The sequence below is a fragment of the Myxocyprinus asiaticus genome, chromosome 21, assembly GCF_019703515.2.
Source record: "Myxocyprinus asiaticus isolate MX2 ecotype Aquarium Trade chromosome 21, UBuf_Myxa_2, whole genome shotgun sequence".
Taxonomy (NCBI): domain Eukaryota; kingdom Metazoa; phylum Chordata; class Actinopteri; order Cypriniformes; family Catostomidae; genus Myxocyprinus; species Myxocyprinus asiaticus.
This window is the reverse complement of record NC_059364.1, coordinates 23,374,010-23,396,088: the sequence shown is the minus strand read 5'-3', so window position 1 is coordinate 23,396,088 and position 22,079 is coordinate 23,374,010. Positions and strand designations below refer to the sequence as shown.

At 37.0% G+C, this 22,079-nt stretch overlaps 3 protein-coding genes across 6 annotated transcripts in view; 1 reads left to right on the top strand and 2 right to left on the bottom strand.

Annotated features, from left to right (window-relative positions):
- LOC127412369 (adenosine kinase-like) overlaps positions 1–580 on the bottom strand; it is a 263,864-nt gene extending 263,284 nt beyond the window's left edge. Inside the window, exon 1 of the mRNA XM_051648667.1 lies at positions 420–580. Within this exon, the coding sequence (XP_051504627.1) occupies positions 420–475 (56 nt within the window). The 5' untranslated portion in view covers positions 476–580. The remainder of the gene's footprint in view (positions 1–419) is intronic.
- A 133-nt stretch (positions 581–713) lies between these two features.
- Positions 714–7,260, top strand: ap3m1 (adaptor related protein complex 3 subunit mu 1). The gene is made up of 9 exons (XM_051648659.1): positions 714–854; positions 2,438–2,718; positions 3,245–3,416; positions 3,497–3,634; positions 3,787–3,872; positions 4,074–4,207; positions 4,311–4,518; positions 5,454–5,598; positions 5,732–7,260. The coding sequence occupies exons 2-9, from the start codon at positions 2,446–2,448 to the stop codon at positions 5,830–5,832; spliced, it is 1,257 nt and encodes a 418-aa protein (XP_051504619.1). The 5' UTR covers positions 714–854; positions 2,438–2,445; the 3' UTR covers positions 5,833–7,260.
- A 224-nt stretch (positions 7,261–7,484) lies between these two features.
- Positions 7,485–22,079, bottom strand: part of LOC127412358 (vinculin) — a 79,070-nt gene continuing 64,475 nt past the window's right edge. The window contains exons 18-22 of one of the 4 annotated variants that reach the window (XM_051648645.1): positions 20,357–20,542; positions 14,557–14,748; positions 9,720–9,923; positions 9,418–9,522; positions 7,485–9,295 (exon numbers count right to left, since the gene is read on the bottom strand). In XM_051648645.1, coding sequence (XP_051504605.1) covers positions 9,149–9,295; positions 9,418–9,522; positions 9,720–9,923; positions 14,557–14,748; positions 20,357–20,542 — 834 coding nt within the window. In that variant the 3' untranslated portion in view covers positions 7,485–9,148. The remainder of the gene's footprint in view (positions 9,296–9,417; positions 9,523–9,719; positions 9,924–14,556; positions 14,749–20,356; positions 20,543–22,079) is intronic. The other 3 variants (XM_051648646.1, XM_051648647.1, XM_051648648.1) reach the window with 3 other exon arrangements.

The following is a 22,079-nucleotide window of genomic DNA, read 5'->3' as shown; positions in this document are numbered from 1 at the left end:
GTTCACTCCAACAGAATGTCTGCATGATCACGAGTTTGCGATTTTGGATTTGCAGCATAACTTGCAAATGCATAATGACATTCCTCCAGAGAGCAAGAACTTGGCATGGCACTATTATAGGCAATGGCAAACTGGAAGCACTATCTACCTCAACAACCAACATTTGTAGCAAGACATGATTACATCTAAATTAAATCAGTTCCAGGGCATTGCTCATAGTTAATGGGAAAATGCATGAGACGCTCCTTTCCAATACGACAACAATGTGCTTTTGAGAAATATCACAGAGTTGGCAGCGCATGGACAAGCAGACCTCTGACCTAAAAGTGCTTGCACACAAACCCCATGTTTAATAAATCACAATAATTAGCACTGTCGACTCTCTCCTCTGGCTCAACCAGTGCTGATGTTTACTGTACCTGAGCTTTTTTTCTTCGAGTTTAATCTTCTTGGCTTTAGGTTCACCGGACGCCATGCTGTAATGATAGTGTTTTATCTATCACACAATGTCCTGACACCTTGCTGAGCGAATGGAGCGTCTGGCGCCGCCGAGAGAAACATTTACCGCAGACATTTAGCTGCCCTTATGTATTGCCTGAGCAAAAATAATTTCTGAGCCTAATATAAACTTCAATTGAACAATCATTCCAGAAAATATTTCTTAAAGTACTTTAAATTATACGTTATCAATTAAGACTCAATTCTGTTTCGTGTTTTAAATCTACTTTAGCCGACATTTGGGTCAGGCATTTATTTAGACGCATGAACTGGGAATGAGGACTGACACATCTGCCACATTTGCAAGGAAGGAATAGTTTCTGCTGAAAAACATTCGTCAAGACAGCTGTCCGTAGGTAAGTTTGATTTAGAAATACGTTTTCACTCGGTTTAGTCTTAGACAATTGACAGTCTGGGTGTGTTCGACAGTGCATTTTTACTCCAAATAATCGGTAGATATTGAAGATCCTGCTACTACACTTTCAGCAAACACAACTTTTAGGCGTAGCGGTTTTGATTCTTAGTGTTTTCTAAAACATTCATAGTTTTGTTCATTATCACACAGTCCAAAATTACCTTTAAAATTCTTGTTGTTTGGATGTATATAATAGGTACTAGCTGGTGAATTACTTCCTTAAAACTAATGTTAAATATTGTTATGTTACAATTTTCAGTATTTATTAGTAGTTGCATGCAGCGTAAATTGACATTAAAAGGAAAGTTCACCCTAAAAAAAAATGAAAACTGTCATTATATCCTCCCTAAATGTAGTTCCAAACCCTTATGACTTTTTTCTTCTGTGAAACTATGTTATACAGAATGACAGCGTCAGTCATTGTATTGAAAAAAGATGCAATGAAAGTTAATAACTGCCTAATAGAGGTCGATCGATACCGATAACTAAGGTGGTGGAGAAGGCTGATAACCGATTAGTTGGCCGATAGTTTTTAAAATCGATTAATAGATAGTTATGTTTTCTTCACAGTCATAGAGGCCAGAGTACATGAATGAATGAATAAAATCCCAGATGTAGTTTATTTTCCAACCAAAATCCCAATAATAATCAGAAAAAAAGATTGTATGTATAACGTGGAACTTTTAACACTAAACAAGCCTCAAACACACTCTCCATTATTCTGAAATGATGGACACTTTGCTCCTTTACAATGCTTTATTTTTTATATTTACCAAATTAAGCTTTTTATAGCCTATCTATTATTATTATTCACAATATATGACGTTGGAGACAGGATGTATGTGCAGACGAACGATGTTTCCATATAGTCACATTTTTCTTTGCATACCCCTTCAATTTAAAAAACGTAATAATCAGAGGAACACGGAGAAATATATAAATCGGCAACTATCGGCATAGATTTTTGCAGATAATGATTGTTCCAAAAAGCAACTATCAGCACTGATTAATCGGAAAAAATGATATATCAGTCTACCTCTACTGCCTAACCTCTCCTCCATTTTTGTATGAATTATACCTTTAAAGTCTCTAAATGATAGGTTGTGATCTTTCAAATGATGTTTTAATGTTTAAAACTGTTTGTTTACTATTATATGTCACTTAAACATGTTTTTCACAAATGTGTTGCTTATGATAAAGTGACTGCACAGAGCTCATATAAAAACTAAAGTGCAGTTCAATCTACAGAAACAAGCACAGCTTTATGAAGTGCACAATGAACAGAATTCAGCATACTATTAGACAGTGGAATTTCAGTTACATAAACCTAGCTCTTTCTTAAGCCTATGCCTATAACACTGCCATGGAAATGCTTTAGGAATCTTTACTCAAAAGCTCCAAAGAGAACTTTGTATTTTTGTATTTTAAAAGTTGCATGGTTATTTCCTACATGTAAACTTATTATGCTATTAGCACCCTAACTGCACCACTCCTATCTCTGTTTTTATCCCATTGTCTTTCAAGCCCTCATCATGATTCACAGCCTGTTCCTGATAAACAGTGTTGGCGATATATTCCTGGAGAAACACTGGAAGAGTGTCATAAGTCGCTCTGTCTGTGATTATTTTTTCGAAGCACGAGAGAAGGCGGTGGAACCTGACAATGTGCCTCCTGTGATCCGCACCCCTCATCATTATCTCATAAACATCTACCGCGAGAAGATCTTCTTTGTCTCTGTCATTCAAACAGAAGTGCCTCCTCTCTTTGTGATAGAATTTCTGCATCGAGTTGCAGATACATTTCAGGTATGAAGAAACCACTGAAAGTGCAGTGTAGAGAATACAGTGAGGTAATGGAAATATAAAGTTTTAGGATTTAAAAAAAAAAAAATTATGAAAAATGAATAGGAAATATTTAAGTTTCTAGGTCATTAATCAAAGAAACACATTTTTTAATCTGAACATGTCAAGTCCTTTGTTCAAAAGGTCAGATTTTCTTGCTTCCATTAAAGCACACAACATGTGGAAAAAGTGCATGTTGTTATTAAATTAAAAGGGGACATACCAAGTACAAATAAATTCTGAAATTCATTTTTTTAATTCACCTTTTTACTCCAATTTCTATGCTCATAAACTTTATATTTTTTATGATTTAAAAAAAAAAAATATATTAAAATAGAAAAATGCAATAAAGAATTTTTACTTCTGGTCTGACTTTTGAACCCCACTCTAAGATGTATTGCATTTTATAGATACTGTATTATACTATACTATATTATATATATAATATGACATTTTATAATAAGTCAATGTAATGGTGTGGTTTATGCAGGATTATTTTGGAGAATGTTCTGAGACCACTATCAAGGATAATGTGGTGATAGTCTATGAGCTCCTAGAGGAAATGCTGGATAATGGCTTCCCTCTTGCTACTGAATCCAACATTTTGAAAGAACTTATCAGACCTCCTACAATCTTGCGGTCTATGGTCAACACCATCACAGGTAAGATTTCCACAAGCAAATATTGCATGAGATGAATTTAATTTCCGGCCATCTGAATCTAACTGATTTGCAATCTTAAGGCAGTAGCAATGTTGGGGAGACCCTCCCTACTGGTCAGCTCTCCACTATCCCATGGAGAAGAGCTGGAGTGAAGTACACTAATAATGAGGCTTACTTTGATGTGGTGGAAGAAATCGATGCCATCCTGGATAAGTCTGGTAAGAATATCTCAAATTTCAGTTGATTGAACAGTGCTACCCATTAGAAGAGTGTGTTATGCAGCATAATGAATGTTATATACTGAATATTTGCTATCCAACTGTACAGTGTATGTTTGAGAGTTTAATGCAATTGTACTGTTGTGTTTTAGGAACTACAGTTTTTGCAGAAATCCAGGGAGTGATTGATGCTTGTGTCAAGCTCACTGGAATGCCAGACCTTACACTCTCATTCATGGTGTGTGCCTTTAGTCTTAAACACTTGACTATTTTTCTTGTACATTTACATATTTTAAGATTAAGACACTTGCTTTTACCTCTGATGTATGTGTTGAAAGTATGGGGCAAAATAAATGTCTATATGCATAGTGGGCCACAGTCATCAAAACAATAAAACTTGCTATGAATGTCTGTGACCATGTATGTTCTCAATCCACAGAACCCCAGACTCCTGGACGATGTGAGCTTTCATCCATGTGTCCGTTACAAGAGATGGGAAAGTGAGAGGGTGATCTCCTTTATTCCTCCAGATGGAAACTTTCAACTCATGTCATATCACGTCAGTGCACAAAAGTAAGTGGGGTATTAAAACGATGCCTACCAAAACAATAGGTTGCATGCAGTCAATCCTGTATAACACTAAAATGTATGTTTTGTATTTTACCTCTTCTTGCAGCCTGGTAGCAATCCCAGTATATGTGAAGCAGAACATCAGTTTCTTTGAGACTGGATCTTCAGGAAGACTGGATATCACTGTGGGTCCTAAGCAGACCATGGGAAAGACTGTGGAGTGTGTGGTAGTGACCGTACACATGCCTAAAGTGGTTCTCAGTGCCAACCTCAATGCAACTCAGGGAACCTACAACTATGATCCTGTCACAAAGGTAAAATACAACTCTACAAACTCTTTCCATTGTAGCTCTCATTGCTTTTAATTGTAGTTAAAGATTAGGTCCCCCCAATATGGAAAATTCTGTCAATATTTATTCGCCCTCATGTCCTTTCAAACCCGTATGACTTTCTTTCAGTAATAGAACTTGTTCATGCTGCTCTCTTCCATACAATTAAAGTGTGTTTCATAGATGATAAATGGAATCTGACGAAATGTGAGAATGTAACACCTGAAAACTCTTGCGAAATACTAAATAGGATAGAAATATGGGGGGGCCTGGGTAGCTCAGCGAGTATTGACGCTGTCTACCACCCCTGGAGTCGAATCCAGGGCGTGCTGAGTGACTCCAGCCAGGTCTCCTAAGCAACCAAATTGGCCCGGTTGCTAGGGAGGGTAGAGTCACATGGGGTAACCTCCTCGTGGTCACTATAATGTGGTTCTCACTCTCGGTGGGGCGCTTGGTGGGTTGTGCATGGATGCCACGGAGAATAGCGCGAAGCCTCCACACGTGCTAGGTCTCCGCGGTAATGCGCTCAACAAGCCACGTGATAAGATGCAGGATTGATGGTCTCGGACGCGGAGGCAACTGAGATTCGTCCTCCACCACCCGGATTGAGGCGAGTCACTACGCACCACGAGGACTTAGAGAGCATTGGGAATTGGGCATTCCAAATTGGGGAGAAAAAAAAATGGCTGAAAAATATCTGAATTTTTTTTTTTTAGCCATATCACCCAGCCCTACATGAGGGTGAGTAAATAATGGCTGAATTTGTATTGATTCAGAATTATGCTTTTAAAGGAATAGTTCACCCTGAAATTATTAGTATAACTATTAGTTTCATTTTAAGAATGTTCATTTGAAGCACTTTTATTATTTCAGTGCATATCATTAAAACTTGGCTAATAATACTCACTTTTGTCCTGTAGATTTTGGTGTGGAACATTGGAAAACTTAACCCTCAGAAGCTTCCTAATCTGAAAGGAAGTCTCAGTGTGCAGTCTGGAGCTCCTAAACCAGAGGAGAACCCAAGCCTGAACATTGACCTTAAAATCCAACAATTAGCCATCTCAGGTAAGTTAGGCCCCCCTTTTTCAGCTTTGGTCATTACTCATTACTAGTAGAGCCATAAATGTAGTGATAAAATGCTCATGTAATTAAGCATTAAAAATTGAATCTGCCATAACTATTCTCTTATGCTTCACAGGATTGAAAGTGAATCGACTTGATATGTACGGAGAGAAATATAAACCATTCAAGGGTGTGAAATATGTGACCAAAGCTGGGAAGTTCCAGGTCAGAACGTGAGGTTGGCTACAGATGTTACAAAGGATGATATGCCAAAAAATTATTAGAGGTGCCATTTTCTAAGTGACAAATTATACAGGATAGCAGCCTTGTACACATCTCCCTTATTTTAAAACATTGAAGTTACATTTGTCATTGTACTATTTATTTTTGTTTGATTTGTGGGTAGAAACTGGGAATTTGCAAGAAGTTAAAGTCTTTCTATTGGAGAGTATTTCCTTTGGGAATCTTTATGTTCAGATAAATAACATTCCATTGACATTAAAACTGTATAATGTTACATTTAACGTTAACACTTTACAATAAGTTTATACACGTTGTATACATTAGTTAGCTCAGTAGTTAATATTAATGAACCATGAAGAATACTTTTACAGTGCTTATTAATCTTGATTAATGTTAATTTCTACATATTCGAATACACATTATTCAGAGTTGAATATGTTAACATTTATTAATGTATTATGAACTAACATGAAATAACAAATAATTATATATTTATAAATTAACATGTGCTGTTAAAAAAAAAAAGTCTTGTTTTGATTATTGTAATTCATGATAGCTATTGCATTAACTAATGTTAACCATTAAAACCTTATTGTAAAGTGCCGTTGATGTAATGCATAGTACATCTCTGCCAGGAACGCTTTGCTTTGGCCATTATAAAGGGATATTTTCTTCTTTTTTTTTTTTTACACCAGTGACAAATTTTTAGCACAGAATACATCTGTTCTTGTCAGTGAAATATGAGAATGCGTATTATAAAACAAGATTTTCATATTTTATCATATTGGTTTCATATTATTGTATTGATGTAGCACTGTACATCAGATTACATCACTTACTGCTATACAATCTTTGATACTGGTATAATATAATACTTAAATTCTGCACGTAGAGATAGATCTGATCTTGTATTTTTTTTCATTTAATTATTTGTCATATAATTTCTTTTAAGTTCAGTGGCCTTTGAGTGGGATAAATACTTTTAAGAGGCCTCAGTCACACACAGATGGCCTTTAAAAGCACAATCCACCTTTAATAACAATCTTCTGATCTTCTACACAAGCATATCACAGATCTGAGGTCAGCAGCAGTTGCATTCTGTCTCAAAGGGAACCTCTTCTTAACACTTACAATCACAAGATGACAAAACCTCTCGGATGTGATCAAGTAGTAATAAGGTAGTTTGCCACATACATGCACTATGAAGCCATGATTAGCACAAGTGATAGAGCCTGTTGCACTGACCTGCAGTGACATAATAGATCTGCAGGTCTGCCACCTAAAGCTTACCAGAGAATTTGCACACTCACGAAGGATACAGTTATTTTATAAGATGTAAATCAAGGGAACTGCTTAATTGCATTTGAGGATATGTATTTAAACCAAAAGCCTTCAGATGTATAAAGTTTGGAAACAAAATTATGTCTCTGTGTGCTTGTTTTTGTGTTTCCAGCTCTGAAAAATAGCTGTTGATTCTGTTGTTTATAATAGATTCACTTGAATACTCTTAAATGTATTATGAGTATTAGCACAGAATGAATGTCTTGGAAGTTACCATCAAAAGAGTCCTTTAATTATTGAAGAACTCTTTTGATAGTAATTTCTCAGACATGCAGCGTAATGTTTTAACTCGTTATCCAATAACTGAAGCCTGAAGTGTAGCTTTTACAAATGAGACAGCAGCTTATCCATTTATTGACAAGCTGGTTTATTTGGCGAGATAAGATTTCAGATCAAATTTAACAGAACTGTTTTATTATGAAGCACATATGATGTTGTTCTTTCTGTGTCATTGAAGAAAAACAGTAGTGTCAAATATACATTCACAAAACAATATTTTCACCCTTTCTAATGTCATCATAACCCAAAACATGCTATTTCACATAAAAATGCAGCCCTGTAAACTTTTACAATGAGGCACTATATCGGGGCTGAAAAAGGTACGCATCCCAGTATATATATTATAAAAAGAGTTTAAGTGAATGCAAGGCAGTGCATCTTCTGATAAATTGTTAGCTGTACAGAGTTCAGCTTAACATAGTTCATCTTCAGCTAAAGGTGATAAGCATTGTGCTACAAATTTCATACATCCGAATCCATGTTACTACCTAAGGTAAAAAGTTACCCTTTCAGTCCTTAATTACATCCAAACAATGGTATCACATATAAACAACCACCTGGGTCTTGTGTAGTAGTTACAGATTCTTCATCAATTCACTACTACTGAAATACTAACAAACAGAAACACACAGAGAGTGAAGTCAAAATTACAGCTATAAATTGTTTCAACTGAAAAAAGACTGACTTTGATGTTCATTTTAGCCAGGAACCAGAGAAAACAGTTCAACTGTTCAATTGTGCTTCTCTTCTGGAAGGGTTTTAAGAAATCGCAACGTCACATCCAATCTCGCACAAGTTTAACAGAAAGAAAGAAATATTGTCAAGTGTATTAAGAAAGAATGGCATTTTAGAGTTAACTGTCTAAGCTTTCACGTGTCTATTTAGATTTAAAGTATTGTTTATATAATAGTTAATGAATACTAAGTTCACATAAATGTAAAAAACAAAATCTTTGGTATCAACCATGCCATGCAAGATACTTCTCTGTAATAGCATGACCCATCCAAAAACAATCAAAAGGCATCATCCCATTTAATAAATAGCTAAGTAAAGCTCATTATAAATATGAGCTATAAGAAAAGTTATTTATAGTGAATTATAACTTTACCATTAAAACCTAAAAGTCATTGTACTTATAGTATATTTGAGACTAAATCATGATCTGTGAATTAAGACAGCATTAAGAAATAAAAATATATACATTTTCAATAAGAAAATGTAACTGTCAAAAACTAAATTTAAAGTAAATTTCATCTAAACTCATTCAACTCATCAACATTGTTTGACAGAGGCATTTATGCCATATTTCTCAAATACAAAATAGAAAACTTCTTCATGCAAAAAATATATATATACCTGGAATTTGGAAACCCAACATACCAAAAATATATATTAAAAATCTGCTTCCTGTGTACTCCTATACTATACACTTATCACTGTGTGAGATAAAGTTATCTATAGCAAACTTTCAGGACAAAAATAGCCTCTAAATTAATCAGCACACTTAGTACCAACACCAGTAAGTAAACAAAAATAATTAATACCTGTCACCCCTAAACTAGAAATGAACAATGATGTCCAAAAGTTCATGGATCAGACATAGTCGTTTATTTCTTCTTGCCACCCCTTATCAGATGTTTGAAAAGGCAAACGTGCAGGTTTTAAATGGAGAAAAAAAACTAGTCCTCATTTACTGGTACCAGGGGGTCTTTCGGACCCAGCGGAGAGTGAACCCAGCGTCTGTGCGGATCTTAATGGAGGCGGCTTCTGCTTCTCTCACTGTCTCCTTCACAGACTGCATGAGGTTCTGTGCATTGTGCACAAGCATCTCAGTAGCCTTAAAAGAGAGATGCAACCAGTTCAAACTCTCATTCTGTCACAGATGTTTCATTTCATGTTTCATTATTATCGGTGGTTGTATGTTGATGTTTTAAAAGAAAGCATGTGCATTATCCTCACCTGCTCAGATTCTTCCTCACTGATGTTTGTGCGTCCCAGCATAGTGGCCTTAACTGTAGACAGGATCTTTAGCTGAGTGCTGATAGTTGGGATGCGCTCACAAACCTACAATAAACAAAACAGATTTGAGGGAGTATTCAGAGCTGCACCTGGTCTAATGTAACAGTTAGGAATTTATTTTTGTTAGATTTTTGGCAGCTTTTTGGTGTAATAAAACAAGTTGATACATTAGTATCCATCCATTTAGGTGGGGGGGAATGTACTAGTGATTCATATTTGTGATAGTGAGCAGAGCCACTGACCTGCAGAAGGTTAGTACGGATCCGTTTGTCTGTACATTGCTTGGCTACTTCCTTAGCCAGCCGTGTGACCTCATCTGAGGCCTTGGCGATGTCCTTGGCACACTGAATAAGGGCACGTTTATTCCCACTGCCTCCACGCACCAGACGAGACATCTCTGCCATCAAAAGGGCCATGCGCTTAGCTGCTCCAATGATGTCATTACCCTATAAGGAAAACCCATGCAGAACATTTTTAAATAAGAGCTGCTAGACTATAGTTGTGTTTTTGGAAATGCTGAGCTGCATATGATTACCTCTAAATGTAAAAGGTAAAATAAAAGAAATTGAAATATCAAGCCTGAGCTGCTCCTACAGACAGTCTGTTCATTACATACAACTTTTGTTTTTATCAGTACATTATTTTTTGCAGTGGACATTTTTGCCTTTAGTTAATCTGTGATTGTCAACAATCTAGCTCAATTTCTACATAACCCTTTAGAATTGAATAATACCTTTGACCAAATTTGAGTTAGACAAACAGTGTTTAGAATCACTTCATATTCATCCAATGCATATCAATGCTTGCATCATGCCTTGTGTGAAATAAGAAGTAGGTTCATCATTTCTCTCGTAATTTGTATGGGTTTTCATATAAAATGTTTCACATTTTTTAAGCGCATTTCAAAACTTTTGAGCAAAGAAAATGCGAATCTTGTGTTTCCTTCCACTAAGTCATGCACACTTATCTTAAAGGAATATTCCGGGTTCAATACAAGTTAAGCTCAATCGACAGCATTTGTGGCATAATCTTGATTACCACAAAAATATATTTTGACTTGTCCGTCCTTTTCTTTAAAGAAAGCAAAAATCAAGGTTACAGTGATGCACTTACAATAGAAGTACATGTAGACAATTTTTGGAGGCTTTAAATACAGAAATGTGAATCCTATAATTTTATAAAAGCACTTATATTCATTCTTCTGTTAAAACTCATTTTACAGTCATTTTTGAGTTTTAGGGGTTGTTGACATTACATCGTCTATGCAACGAAGTTGTAAAATTGGCTATAACTTTACACAGAAAAGGTTAGTAAGTGATTTTATCACACTAAAATCATGTTAACACACATATTGTTTATGTCTTGTGGCTATATTTTTGAAACAGTGAGTATTTTAACGTTCAAAAATTGGCCCCATTCACTTCCATTGTAAGTGCCTCACTTGAACCCAGATTTTTGTTTTTAAAGGAGGGTCAAAATGTATTTTTGTGGTAATCAATATTTTGCCACAAATGCTGTCAACTGAGCTTAACTTGTATTGAACCCAGAATATTCCTTTAAGGGAGCCTGCCTTGTCATAATGGAGAAGCTGAATGACCTCCTTGCTTCGGAGAGAGTTGTATTTGCAGAATTGGAGCAATTGTACATAGTTTTGTTAAATTCTGCCAGGAGATGCTGCAGAATGAATGTAATATCTCATTTAATGAGGGCTGAAATGGCTGCTATCCCCGTATGCCAGCCTCCATATACCTGGGAGCGCCCTCCCTCAAAATTGTTCTGGCAGTCTGTGAGAACCCACTTTAACAACCAGCTGTGGGGTAAACACTTCGGCATGTCAAGGGCTATGTTTGAAGAATCGTGTGCCAAGGTCAGACCTTTCGTTTATATGCACAAATAGTCAAAATACCTCATCATTTTGCAAATAGACTGTTTCCATCACCTTTTTGCACACTTTGATTTATGTGACACTTTAGAAAATCCAACTCTGACTAGCGCATAAACTTTTAAGTGAATTAAAAGAGTTAACGCACATATTAAAGGCAAAGTTAACGCAAAAATTACAATTCTCTCATTATTTACTCACCCTCTTGCCATCCAGGATGTGTATGACTTTCTTTCTTCAGCAGAATAAAAACCAAGATTTTAAGAAGTATATTTCAGCTCTGTAGGTCCATACAATGCAAGTGCAAGGTGGTCGGAACTTTGAAGGTCCAAAAAGCACATAAAGGCAGCGTTAAAGTAATCCATATCTTCAGAACCAATATGATAGGTGTGGGTGAGAAACAAATAAATATTTAAGTCCTTTTTAACTATAAATACTCCTCCCTGCCCAGTAGTTGGCGATATGCGCAAAGAACAAAAGAACGTGAAAGTGGAGATTTATTGTAAAAAAAAAAAGGCTTAAATATTAATCTGTTCCTCACCCACACCTATCATATTGCTTCTGAAGATATGGATTTAAATATGGAATGAAATATGTGCCATTGGGACTTGAACTTGAATTTTAGGTCTTGAATTTAAACATGTTTGCTTGAGAACTTGAATTACATCAAACTTTAAAGTCAAATGTATGTTGCACGAAATCAGATTGTTAAATTCAGATAAAAAAAGTGTATACATTGATTCAGGTTTTATATTCAGATTCAGGTAAACTTTACGAAGACATCCAGGGTACTCAGAAGGAGCAATTGAGCTTGTATGTTATCTAACTCCTTTTTGACCGATCACAACAAAGCTCACAGTTCACATTTGGAAGAGGAAGGGTTTGCTGTGAAATAGTGCCAGCGTGGGATCATGGCTGAACGAGTGCCACCACCTCTCTCTAGAGAAAGTTACTTGATCTTCCCTGATGCAGACTCCAGATGTAATTAGTGTGATTGGTAAACAGGCTGTTTGATGCATGAAATAAATGTTTTATCAGATTAATGTTAGCCACAGGTTCCAAAATGCAGTTAATGTTTGCTATGTTTTGCGAGCCAACCACTTCTGTGTAATGTCATGTTTGCTAGATAGTCTACTCAACTTTTATTTCATTTTACGAGTTTAAATGGTAAGTTGGATGTGCCTCAAGTGCAGGTGTCCAAATCATAGCATCTGCGAAGCCAACGTTAACTTAACATTAGTCAGATCGGGATTGGTAGGTAAAGAATGTGACCGTTAAAGTAATCCATATCTTGGATTACTTTAATAAACACAGCACAAACACAGACTATGTGTTTTCCCTCCAAACCGTTTGGTGCACGATTTTGATGACACCCATAACTCTTGTAGCATTAAGTATCCTAAATCTGTGTACTATGCTAGTAAAATTGAGTTAGGTAGCTGGAATGTTTGTTGGCACATATCTACTATTTCCACATATCTAGACCTTACTTACTACTACTTACTTGGCAATCTAGTATTAACTTAAACGGTAGCTTGCTGGCTTGTGAAACGGCAGCAAAGATTAATGTATCCCCTGGTTGTTATGTAGAGCATTAAAAAAAAGTAAATAAAAAAAACAGCAGCAAAGATTAGCTAACTATCTTGTAGTTACAACACGGGTGGCAAACATTGATCTGATAACGAAAAGTAAACACATCAGATATCAGATGACTGATAAACATTTATTTCATGCATTAAATAGCCTGTTTAGCAATCACACTAATTACATCTGGAGTTTGCAACAGGGCAGGTCAAGTAACTTTCGCTAGAGAGAGGTGGTGGCACTCGTTCAGCCATGATCCCACATTGGCACTATTTCACAGCAGACCCTTCCACTTCCAAATGTGAACTGTGAGCTAAGTTGTGATTGGTCAAGAATGAGTTCAACAACATACAGGCTCGATTGCTCTGAGTATCCCGGATGTCTTTGTCAAATTTACAAATTTGTCTTTGTTGACTTTTTTTTCTGCTTTTAATTTAATCTGAATTTAACAATCTGAATTCATGCCACATACATTTGAATTTAAGTTTTTTTTTACTTCAAATTTAAGTAAACATGTTCAAATTAAAGTCTTAAAATTCAAGTTCAAGTCCCAATGGCACAAATTTCATTCAATAATTTAGTTAATGGAGTCTAATGAATAACTTTTATGCTGCCTTTATGTGCTTTTTGGACCTTCAAAATTCTGGCCACCATTCACTTCATTCAATTCATTGTGTGGAACTACAGAGCTGAGATGTTCTGATGTTTTTGTTCAGCAGAAGAAAAAAGTCACACATCTGGGATGGCATGAGGGTGAGTAAATGATGAGCAAATTAAAATGTTTTGGGTGAACTATCCCTTTAAGCGTTTCCATTCACATTTACTTAAACGCATATTTAAAATTTGCATACAAATAGTTGGATGGAAACCCAGCAAATGTCAAATTGGAGTTTTCCTATATTTGGGAAATATCAAGCTAGATTTTTAGCAAAAATACAAATAAATGTTCTCGGACCTCAACAACAGATTCTAAATGTATTTTACTTCAGCTTGACAATGGTATCACTGTACCTGTCTTATGAATAAACCATCTTATACTTACAGTATGTGTATTAAAAGAAAAACAAAGTGTATATTAAATCATTATACCTTAAGTAGAATTCTACATTTCCCTGTAGTGAGGCTGTTATGTTTGTACACAGGCATGCATAGTTTCAGTGTGTTAAAATCTAATATCCTACAATGGCTTTGATATAGTTCATTTACACGGTTAGAGAAAAAGCAAGTGCAAAACAACAAACAGGCATGTGACATGACTTCAACACATGTATTTGCGAAGTCACTGGGAAACTGTCATCCATGGCTTCACAGGTTGGCAAAAGCAGAGTGTTTGGCAGCAGCACTTGAGTAAACCGGGGCCCAGAGTCGTGACAGTATCAAAAATGTGCGGGGAGTGACTTGTGAAGCCAATATCAATTTGTCCAAGAAATGCACAACAAACTTGCCATTCCAGTCGTTGACATTGGCAACCCCCAGCAGCAAAAAAAACCACACTGGCCCCAAGTATGAAGCAACAACAGCAGCAGCAGCAGCTATCTGTTTTCAGCATTCCCACAGTAATATCTGGATGCAGAAGGATGCTGTGGCCTACCGGGCCCGAGAAAGCGCAGTACCTTACTCGACCATTTGCGAGCCTCCTGGTGCAAAGACTGCGCAGCGGCCAGAATGGGCTGGTTAACTGGCTGATTGGAGGACATTAAGAGTAGCTCGGGCTCATAATCGTCCTCGTTGTCTGTGAATTCATCCTCATCCTCTATATCTACATCAGCCTCAGCGGCTTCAAAACCCTCGTCTGTCACTTCAGGCTGGGGAGGTGGAGGAGGACAAGGGGGGAGGAAGGAGCCGGCATGGAGAAAGAAGGACAGAGTTAGTACTAGAGGCACTGGATGGAGGTTTCCAGGGGAGGATTGTGGGAAAGGATGGGGTGGGACAGGCAGCATTCTGTTTCCTGCTACAGCGTAGGTAACGACTGCCACAGGGTTTATCATGTTAACTCTGATTAGCCGGTTACACTCTGGTAAAAAATAAAGGTAGAGGTGTCCTGTTGTTTATTCTCATGTAAAGTTAAGGATGAAAACTGGGTGTCTGGGTTAATTTGGACAGAGAGCAAACAAGCAAAGCACCCACCCTCGACAAGACATTCTTGATGCTACATTAGGAATAGTATCTTGGCTTTGGTAGCTTGGGGTGTTAAAATTAGTTTACATTTTAACCTGATTGATACATATCCTAAAAATACAGCTCTTTTTGAACAGATATTCAAGATTATCAAGCCAAATGTTTGAAAAGGAATGCATTTGCAAACATTTGATATAACGTACCTGCAAACTGAAACTATCCTCCTGGGAAGACAGAATTAGCTTCACTGGGCCTAGACATGTCGAACCAATCAATTTCCATCTATCCTCATGCAATATCACAGCATCTCATGAATCTAGCTTGACTTATGTCTTCTCTGTACCCTGCATTAGATTTAGTAAGGGTTTAGTAAAGGTATTCTTCCTATAAGGAAGTGGTTCCCAAACATTTTAAAACTACGGCACCCCTTTATAGTGTTTTTTCTTCCACGGCACCCCAACCACTGAAACAATAAACAGACATGTGCTACTGAAAATACTCAAAACATTAATATTAATAAAGTTTAATATTGATATATTAAATTAAATAAAAACAGTGTAAATAAACATCAACTTTCTTACATTGGGGTCAGACTCAGGCTTTGCTCTCTCTTTCTCTCTCTCTCTCTCTCTCTGTGTGTGTGCCATGGTCTCACCCCCTTTATTTATGTGTGTGTATTCTGCACTGTGGCTGATTTGATTTGACAAAATAAAAAACATGCTGTGTGTTATAGTCACCAGTGTGTGTTTCTAGGCACTGACGTGCACAGAAGAAGGGCAGCAGGGGCGCTGCCCCTTTCGTTCACAAATCTAAAGGTGCCCTTTTGGTTATCCAGAAAAAGGGAAGACATTTTTATAATTAAATAAATTTTTGTAAATGTCAGCATAATCTCACAATAAAAGTAATAATGTGTTATTATGAGATTTCTTTGTGAATCGCGGGGGTATTAAAGAAAATTAAGCGGAGGTGCATTTAAGAGTGCGCTACAGCAGATCCGGGGCCGATTCCAATCGCAAGTGATCCTCCCTATGCCCTATACTCACTCCGAAGTGCAGAGCCCTTGAAGTGGGTATTGTGAAGGAAACATGGCATTACTGTATGAATGTACCCTTTGTTAACAGTCTTGTGGAAGGGCCCTCCGAGAAAAGATTCATTTTCTCACTTTCGTTTTGAACGAACTTTCAAGTGGGGTCCCCTCCCACAGCAGTGCCCTTCAAGATAGCAAAAAATGCCATTTTGAATTCCCCCAGAACATCGAAGTGCTGTTACGTCAGACGAGTAACAGGTCAGATAAAAAGTCCACTCCATGTATTGTGTTGTAAGTTCATCAAAAGAATATTACTCGATTGCTGCCGCATTTCCGACATCGCGTACCCCTAGTGTAGACAGATTTATTAAATATAATGGGAGCGGTCGCGTCGTTTTCAGTGATATAAATTAAATTAGTCTTTTATAGAATATTGACATAAACTGAAGGAGCTGTCTGGTTCAGCCAAAGCCAGTTTGGTTTTGTTGAAACTAATAAGCCATTAGACTAATCACTTTCAGAAAAATACCATTAGGCTTCCACAGTACCAGTAATTAGTTAAGTATTTATAATTATTACTCATCAAAAAAAAAAATCAGTGCCCCTTTTTATCCTTCCACCCCTGTCCCTGCTAAGGTCTAAGTGTGTGTGAGTGTGTGTGTGTTTGTGTGTGTGCGCTTGTTTTGCACTCAGCATCAGTGTTGGGGGTTACGTAATCAAATAACTTTTTTCAGGTAATGAGTAAAGTAACGTGATATTTGTTTATTTTAGACCATAATATCAGAGTTACTTTTTAAATAAGTAACACGTTGCTTTTGTACACATCTCCTTTCCTGTATTGCGATAAATCAGGAGTAAAAGTGTGCAAACTTCGAGGAAGAGATGTAGTGCACAATGGGCATTGTAGTTCTAGAGAGTGGGAGGCTTGATTACCAGAGATGCACAATGAAGTTGTAGTATGTGTGCGATTGATGGGTATTGTAGTTCTAGAGAGTATGAGCCATGCTTATCAGTGATGGGCAGAGCACAACATGTCTTCTATTAGCCCACCCTGAGATTTATGTTTTAAAAATGGCAAAATATTGCTGGTAAAGGAATGTCAATCTGAATGCTTCAGTGGAATCCAGTACTCATCATTTGCTGCGGTTAAATTGTTGTGCACTGGAGCTTACATGAGCAGCCGTTGTCATGACAATCACAGCAAGAGTTAAGAAATGTGTCCTCATAAGGCAACATTTTGTAAAAAATGTAACATTCAGGTAAATGAAACTTTGATTCTTGCGATTGATTCATGTAGGCTGCATTTAAAAGTGTGTAAACATATATTTTCATGGTATAATATAGCACAGGCATAAGCCCGGAGAAGTTTTCCCATGGCCATGGCATGATTATACAGTTACATACAACGTGGAATGATCACTGACATTTTGTGCATCAGAACTGCTCTGTGTTAAATCATTTAACATTCAACATTCGGTTGAGTGAAACGCGAATGATTCATGTGTAAATACATGCTGTAAATACAAAAAATCAGTAAACGCATTTAGGCAGAGTGATTATAAGACTAGCATTCCACTGGCCACGGCATGATATACAGGGTGAAATACTCACTAGGAGAATGGGATGAGAAAAGCTGACTCTTGATCAGCGGATGTGAGCAACATACTACATGGTTTGTGTACGCAGACAAAATGTCTTAATTTCTTAAAATATTCAACATTTTTGTTTTATAATAAAGAAGTAATGTGTTTTGTGAAACATACCATTTTTATGACATGTTGGCTGCATGAAAAACCATTCCATTCAAGCTGTATCAACATGCACATTTGCAGTAGGCTGTCTGCAGTACGCACCGTGGATCAACTCAAAACAAGTTTGCACTGAGATGACTTAAAATATTCATTTATTCATCAGACTTATTCCTTGAGCATGTTAGGTTGGCATTGCCCACTGAATTTTATCCTGACTTCTGAATAACAAATTGACTCTGGCATTGTCGATGGGCACCGCTTATGATGACATACAGTATGATGCAGGTTCAGATGTTGAACTTTGTTGCATTTGGTAAGACAGTGGTAACTCTTAACTATTCATGTTGGCTGCCATATCGGTGGAAAAACAAATCATGCATATCCCAGTTATTGAGTCTTTATTATAAATATGATGTGAAGACCTACTGATTGTAGACTTTCTAAATATCTGTTTGTTTAGTATGTTGTTTTGACGAGAGTGTTGTACAGTAGCTAGCATGACCTGTAATGTCTCTTGTATGCAATGCATGGCTTATTTGTATGGAATGCATAGCATAGCAGAAGAGAGAGTGGCGGTGAGAAAAAAAAGTAATGCAAAAATAACGCAAAAGTAACGTAACAGTTTACTTTCCATAAAAAGTAACTTTTTAATAATTAAGTTACTTTAAGGAGTAACGCAATATTCTATTATTTATTATAGAATTATATATATTCTATACTTTTAAAAGTAACGTTACACAACACTGCTCAGCATGTTGTATAGTCTCACCCCTTCATTTCTGTGTGTGTTTGTTCTGTATTGTGGCTGATTTATAGATTGTATTTGACAAAGAAAAAAAAGATTGCTCTGTTTTTTAGTCTTTCCCATTATTTTCCTATGGTCGGTCAATTTTGACAGTGAACAGTAAAGGTGTTGTTTTTTTTTATTTTATTTTTTTACGACCACTTAGACTTATTGAATCAAGTCAAAACGTTTTGTGTGTTCAGATGGCAAGTGGAGGATGTCACCAAGTCTTGTACCACTCAGATAAAGGAAACCATTTTTATTACATCAGAAAAATTTATTTAGGTCATAAATGAATGAAGTATAGGGAGATTTAATAGCGGAATTTCTGGTGAACAACTACAATACCTCTGGTCCAGCAGAGAGATTCAGAGAACCGCAGCCATCTAAGCCCACCAAACAAGTCCAGCAGCAACCACCATGATGCACTGTGAATGACGCAATCGAGTCAGTCTACCTACACCCACAAACTGTATATATATTTGTGTATATCGGAATATTTTGCAGTAAATTTTAAATACACTGTTTCTATACTTTTAATCAACAACCTAAAATCAATAGTTTTATATATTCCAACATTTTTTATTTGATTACGTCTTTTGCTATCCTTCATGGGATTGCAGTTCGTACCTTTGTGTTTTTGTCATATTTTCACTTTTTTTTTTTGCCTCAAATCAAAGTTTGTAATGTTGAGATTCACATCAGAGCTAGTTAGTTTGGTTCATACTTTTTTTATGAAGGATTTTAGAGTATGCGCAGAAATACGCACATGAGCATTTAAAGCAGTCGGCTGTAGTGTGCAGATACCGAATTGAGTCAGTACTCGGTACTGCCGATATTTTTAACATCGGTGGGTTTTAAAATATTGAACTGAGCGGAGATTCTGCGGCACCCCTAGCCACTCAGTTTGGGAACCACTGCTCTAAGGTCTGCATGGCGAAGGTGAATATCTGCAAACATAACTTAATACCTGAACAAGCAATAAACATGGGGCTGTTTGTAGACACAAACAGACAAAAAGACCATGTTAACACACACAAGATAGAAACAAATAAGCCACAAGAAACAAGACTGAATGAACAAAATTTTGTTCTAAATTACAACAAATAGCACAGAAACATCCACAATAAGACAATGACACAACTTAATAACTCAAACACACCCAGTGGGCTATAGCTATGGTCATCTGATTAAGTCAGACTTATTGCTTACATCACCTTCTATCACCTACAAGAGCATCTGCAATGAACTCATAGCAGCTCAGCACTAGTTCCGGTTACTAGTACCTTCATACTGTGTCCACCGTGTAAGATATTTCCCATTAGTTAAAGTTAACATGGATAGTCCTGTCTCAAATCATTTTTGGGGTACAGCTGTGAAGAAAAATCATATATTGCTCCATCTCTATGGTCACACAATTAGTGATCTATTTGTTAAAACCGTTAAAAACCAAGCATGCAAACACTTCTTTCATAGATGACAGTTTCCAGATTCAGAGATTTCCAAATTTCAGGTAAACAAAAGACAACAAAAACACCCATATTTGAACAGATCTAGGAGACATATTGCAGACTTGTACACAAAGCAGTAACTACAAAACTATCTTTACCTCTGACTAGATTCTAAATACAACCTCACAAGTTTTTGACAGGCTTCATGACATTTTCTCCCTTTAAAGTTATTTTAAAAGTACAGAAATGTGTGTGCACTTTAAATGTAATAGGTTCACTCACCTTGCTTGACCATTTGCGGGCCTCGTCGTGTAGTTGCCTGGCGGCCACCATCATCGGCTCGCTCACCATCTCTCCGGCTTTCTGCTCAGGGAACTCCTCATCCTTCTCCTCTGGGGGTGGAGGTCTCGGGGGAGGTACCTCTCCTTCAGGGAGGGGCGGTTTGGGAGGAGGCTGATCATCAGTGACCTGATAGAGGAGGAGAAAGGTGGTAGTACATGAAGTAGATTAGGTAAACAGTCTTGTGTCCATTAAACAAGCAATTTTTTAGTAATGATATACAGTTTCTCCATTAATAATACCAGTAATAAAGGTCATTATCGTGTTTTCCCCAATTTGGCATGCCCAATTCCCACTACTTACTAGGTCCTCATGGTGGCGCGGTTACTCACCTCAATCCGGGTGACGGAGGACAAGTCTCAGTTGCCTCCGTTTCTGAGATAGTCAATCCACGTATCTTATCATGTGGCTCGCTGTGCATGACACCACGGAAACTCACAGCATGTAGAGGCTCATGCTATTCTCTGCGATCCACGCACATCTTACCACACGCCCCATTGAGAGTGAGAACCACTAATTGTGACTTCAAGGAGGTTACCCCATGTAATTCTACCCTCCCTAGCAACCGGGCTAATTTGGTTGCTTAGGAGACCTGGCTAGAGTCACTCAGCACACCCTGGATTCGAACTCGCAACTCCAGGGGTGGTAGTCAGCGTCAATACTAGCTGAGCTACCCAGGCCCCATTGTCTTTAGTTCTAAATGTGTAGGCTATTAGTAATTTTCCACCTGGTGTCGTTGATGGATGCTTGCGTGATAGCAAATGGAGCAGCTGGAGATGCTAAATGTTTAAATAAGGTGGTTAAATAAGATTTTATCACTTCGTTATTTTATTGATTTTTTCGTTTAAAGTACAATTTGAATTTAGAAATGTCTTTTGTTTATGTTTTTCGTGTTTCAAAAAATGAATACAATTTTTTAAAGCAAAATCAATAAAGCAAAAAAATTCACTGACCCTCGGTAGGGGGGTTGACGATGTAATCGTATATTGCAATATTTTTTAAGCCAATTATCGATAAAATGATTTTTACATATCGCCCAGCCCTAGTGTTCTCGATGGTGTTATACATGTTCATTAGAGGTGTGACGATTCGCTCTGACAATGATTTGATTACGATTCTTTACCATTACGATGCTTCGTGAAATCTGAAATTTGGTCACGATTCGATCGGATTCTATTATTTTGGAACGATTCATAATTATTTTCAAAAAAATATGCAGAAAAAAGATTTATATTTTTTTCTGAATATTCGTAATTTAGACAGCACAGAAATGCACCAGAATTGAGCGCTAGAGTAACAGATGCATTAAGGACCAAGGATGTTTGGCTTATATGTGTGGCTGCATATATTAACAAAAAATGCATTAGGCTACATGATATGCACAATAGATATTATGAATACGTTACATTTAGACATAATGTGATACATATAGATACACACACAAACAGACAGTAAACCGTTAAATAAGCACCAATAATTAAAGATGAAATGTCATGTGCAGGCAGCTAAGATCCATGTTTAAATCGAGCAGGGTCATCGACTAAAAAACTGTCTATTAGTTAAATGTGTTTGTGGTATGTGGTAACTGTGAGTTCCCTATTCATTTTGGGACAGAGAGAGAGGCGCGTGGCGAGAGGCAGCTGAATGGAGGCGCCTCCGCTTGTCA

What these genes read in the sequence shown, in the direction of transcription:
- ap3m1 (XM_051648659.1), top strand. Translation starts at nt 2,446, where the DNA reads ATGATTCACAGCCTGTTCCTGATAAACAGTGTTGGCGATATATTCCTG. An exon ending in TGCCATCCTGGATAAGTCTG is followed by an intron (nt 3,635 to 3,786) that starts GTAAGAATATCT and finishes GTTGTGTTTTAG; the next exon opens with GAACTACAGTTTTTGCAGAA. An exon ending in ACTATGATCCTGTCACAAAG is followed by an intron (nt 4,519 to 5,453) that starts GTAAAATACAAC and finishes TTTGTCCTGTAG; the next exon opens with ATTTTGGTGTGGAACATTGG.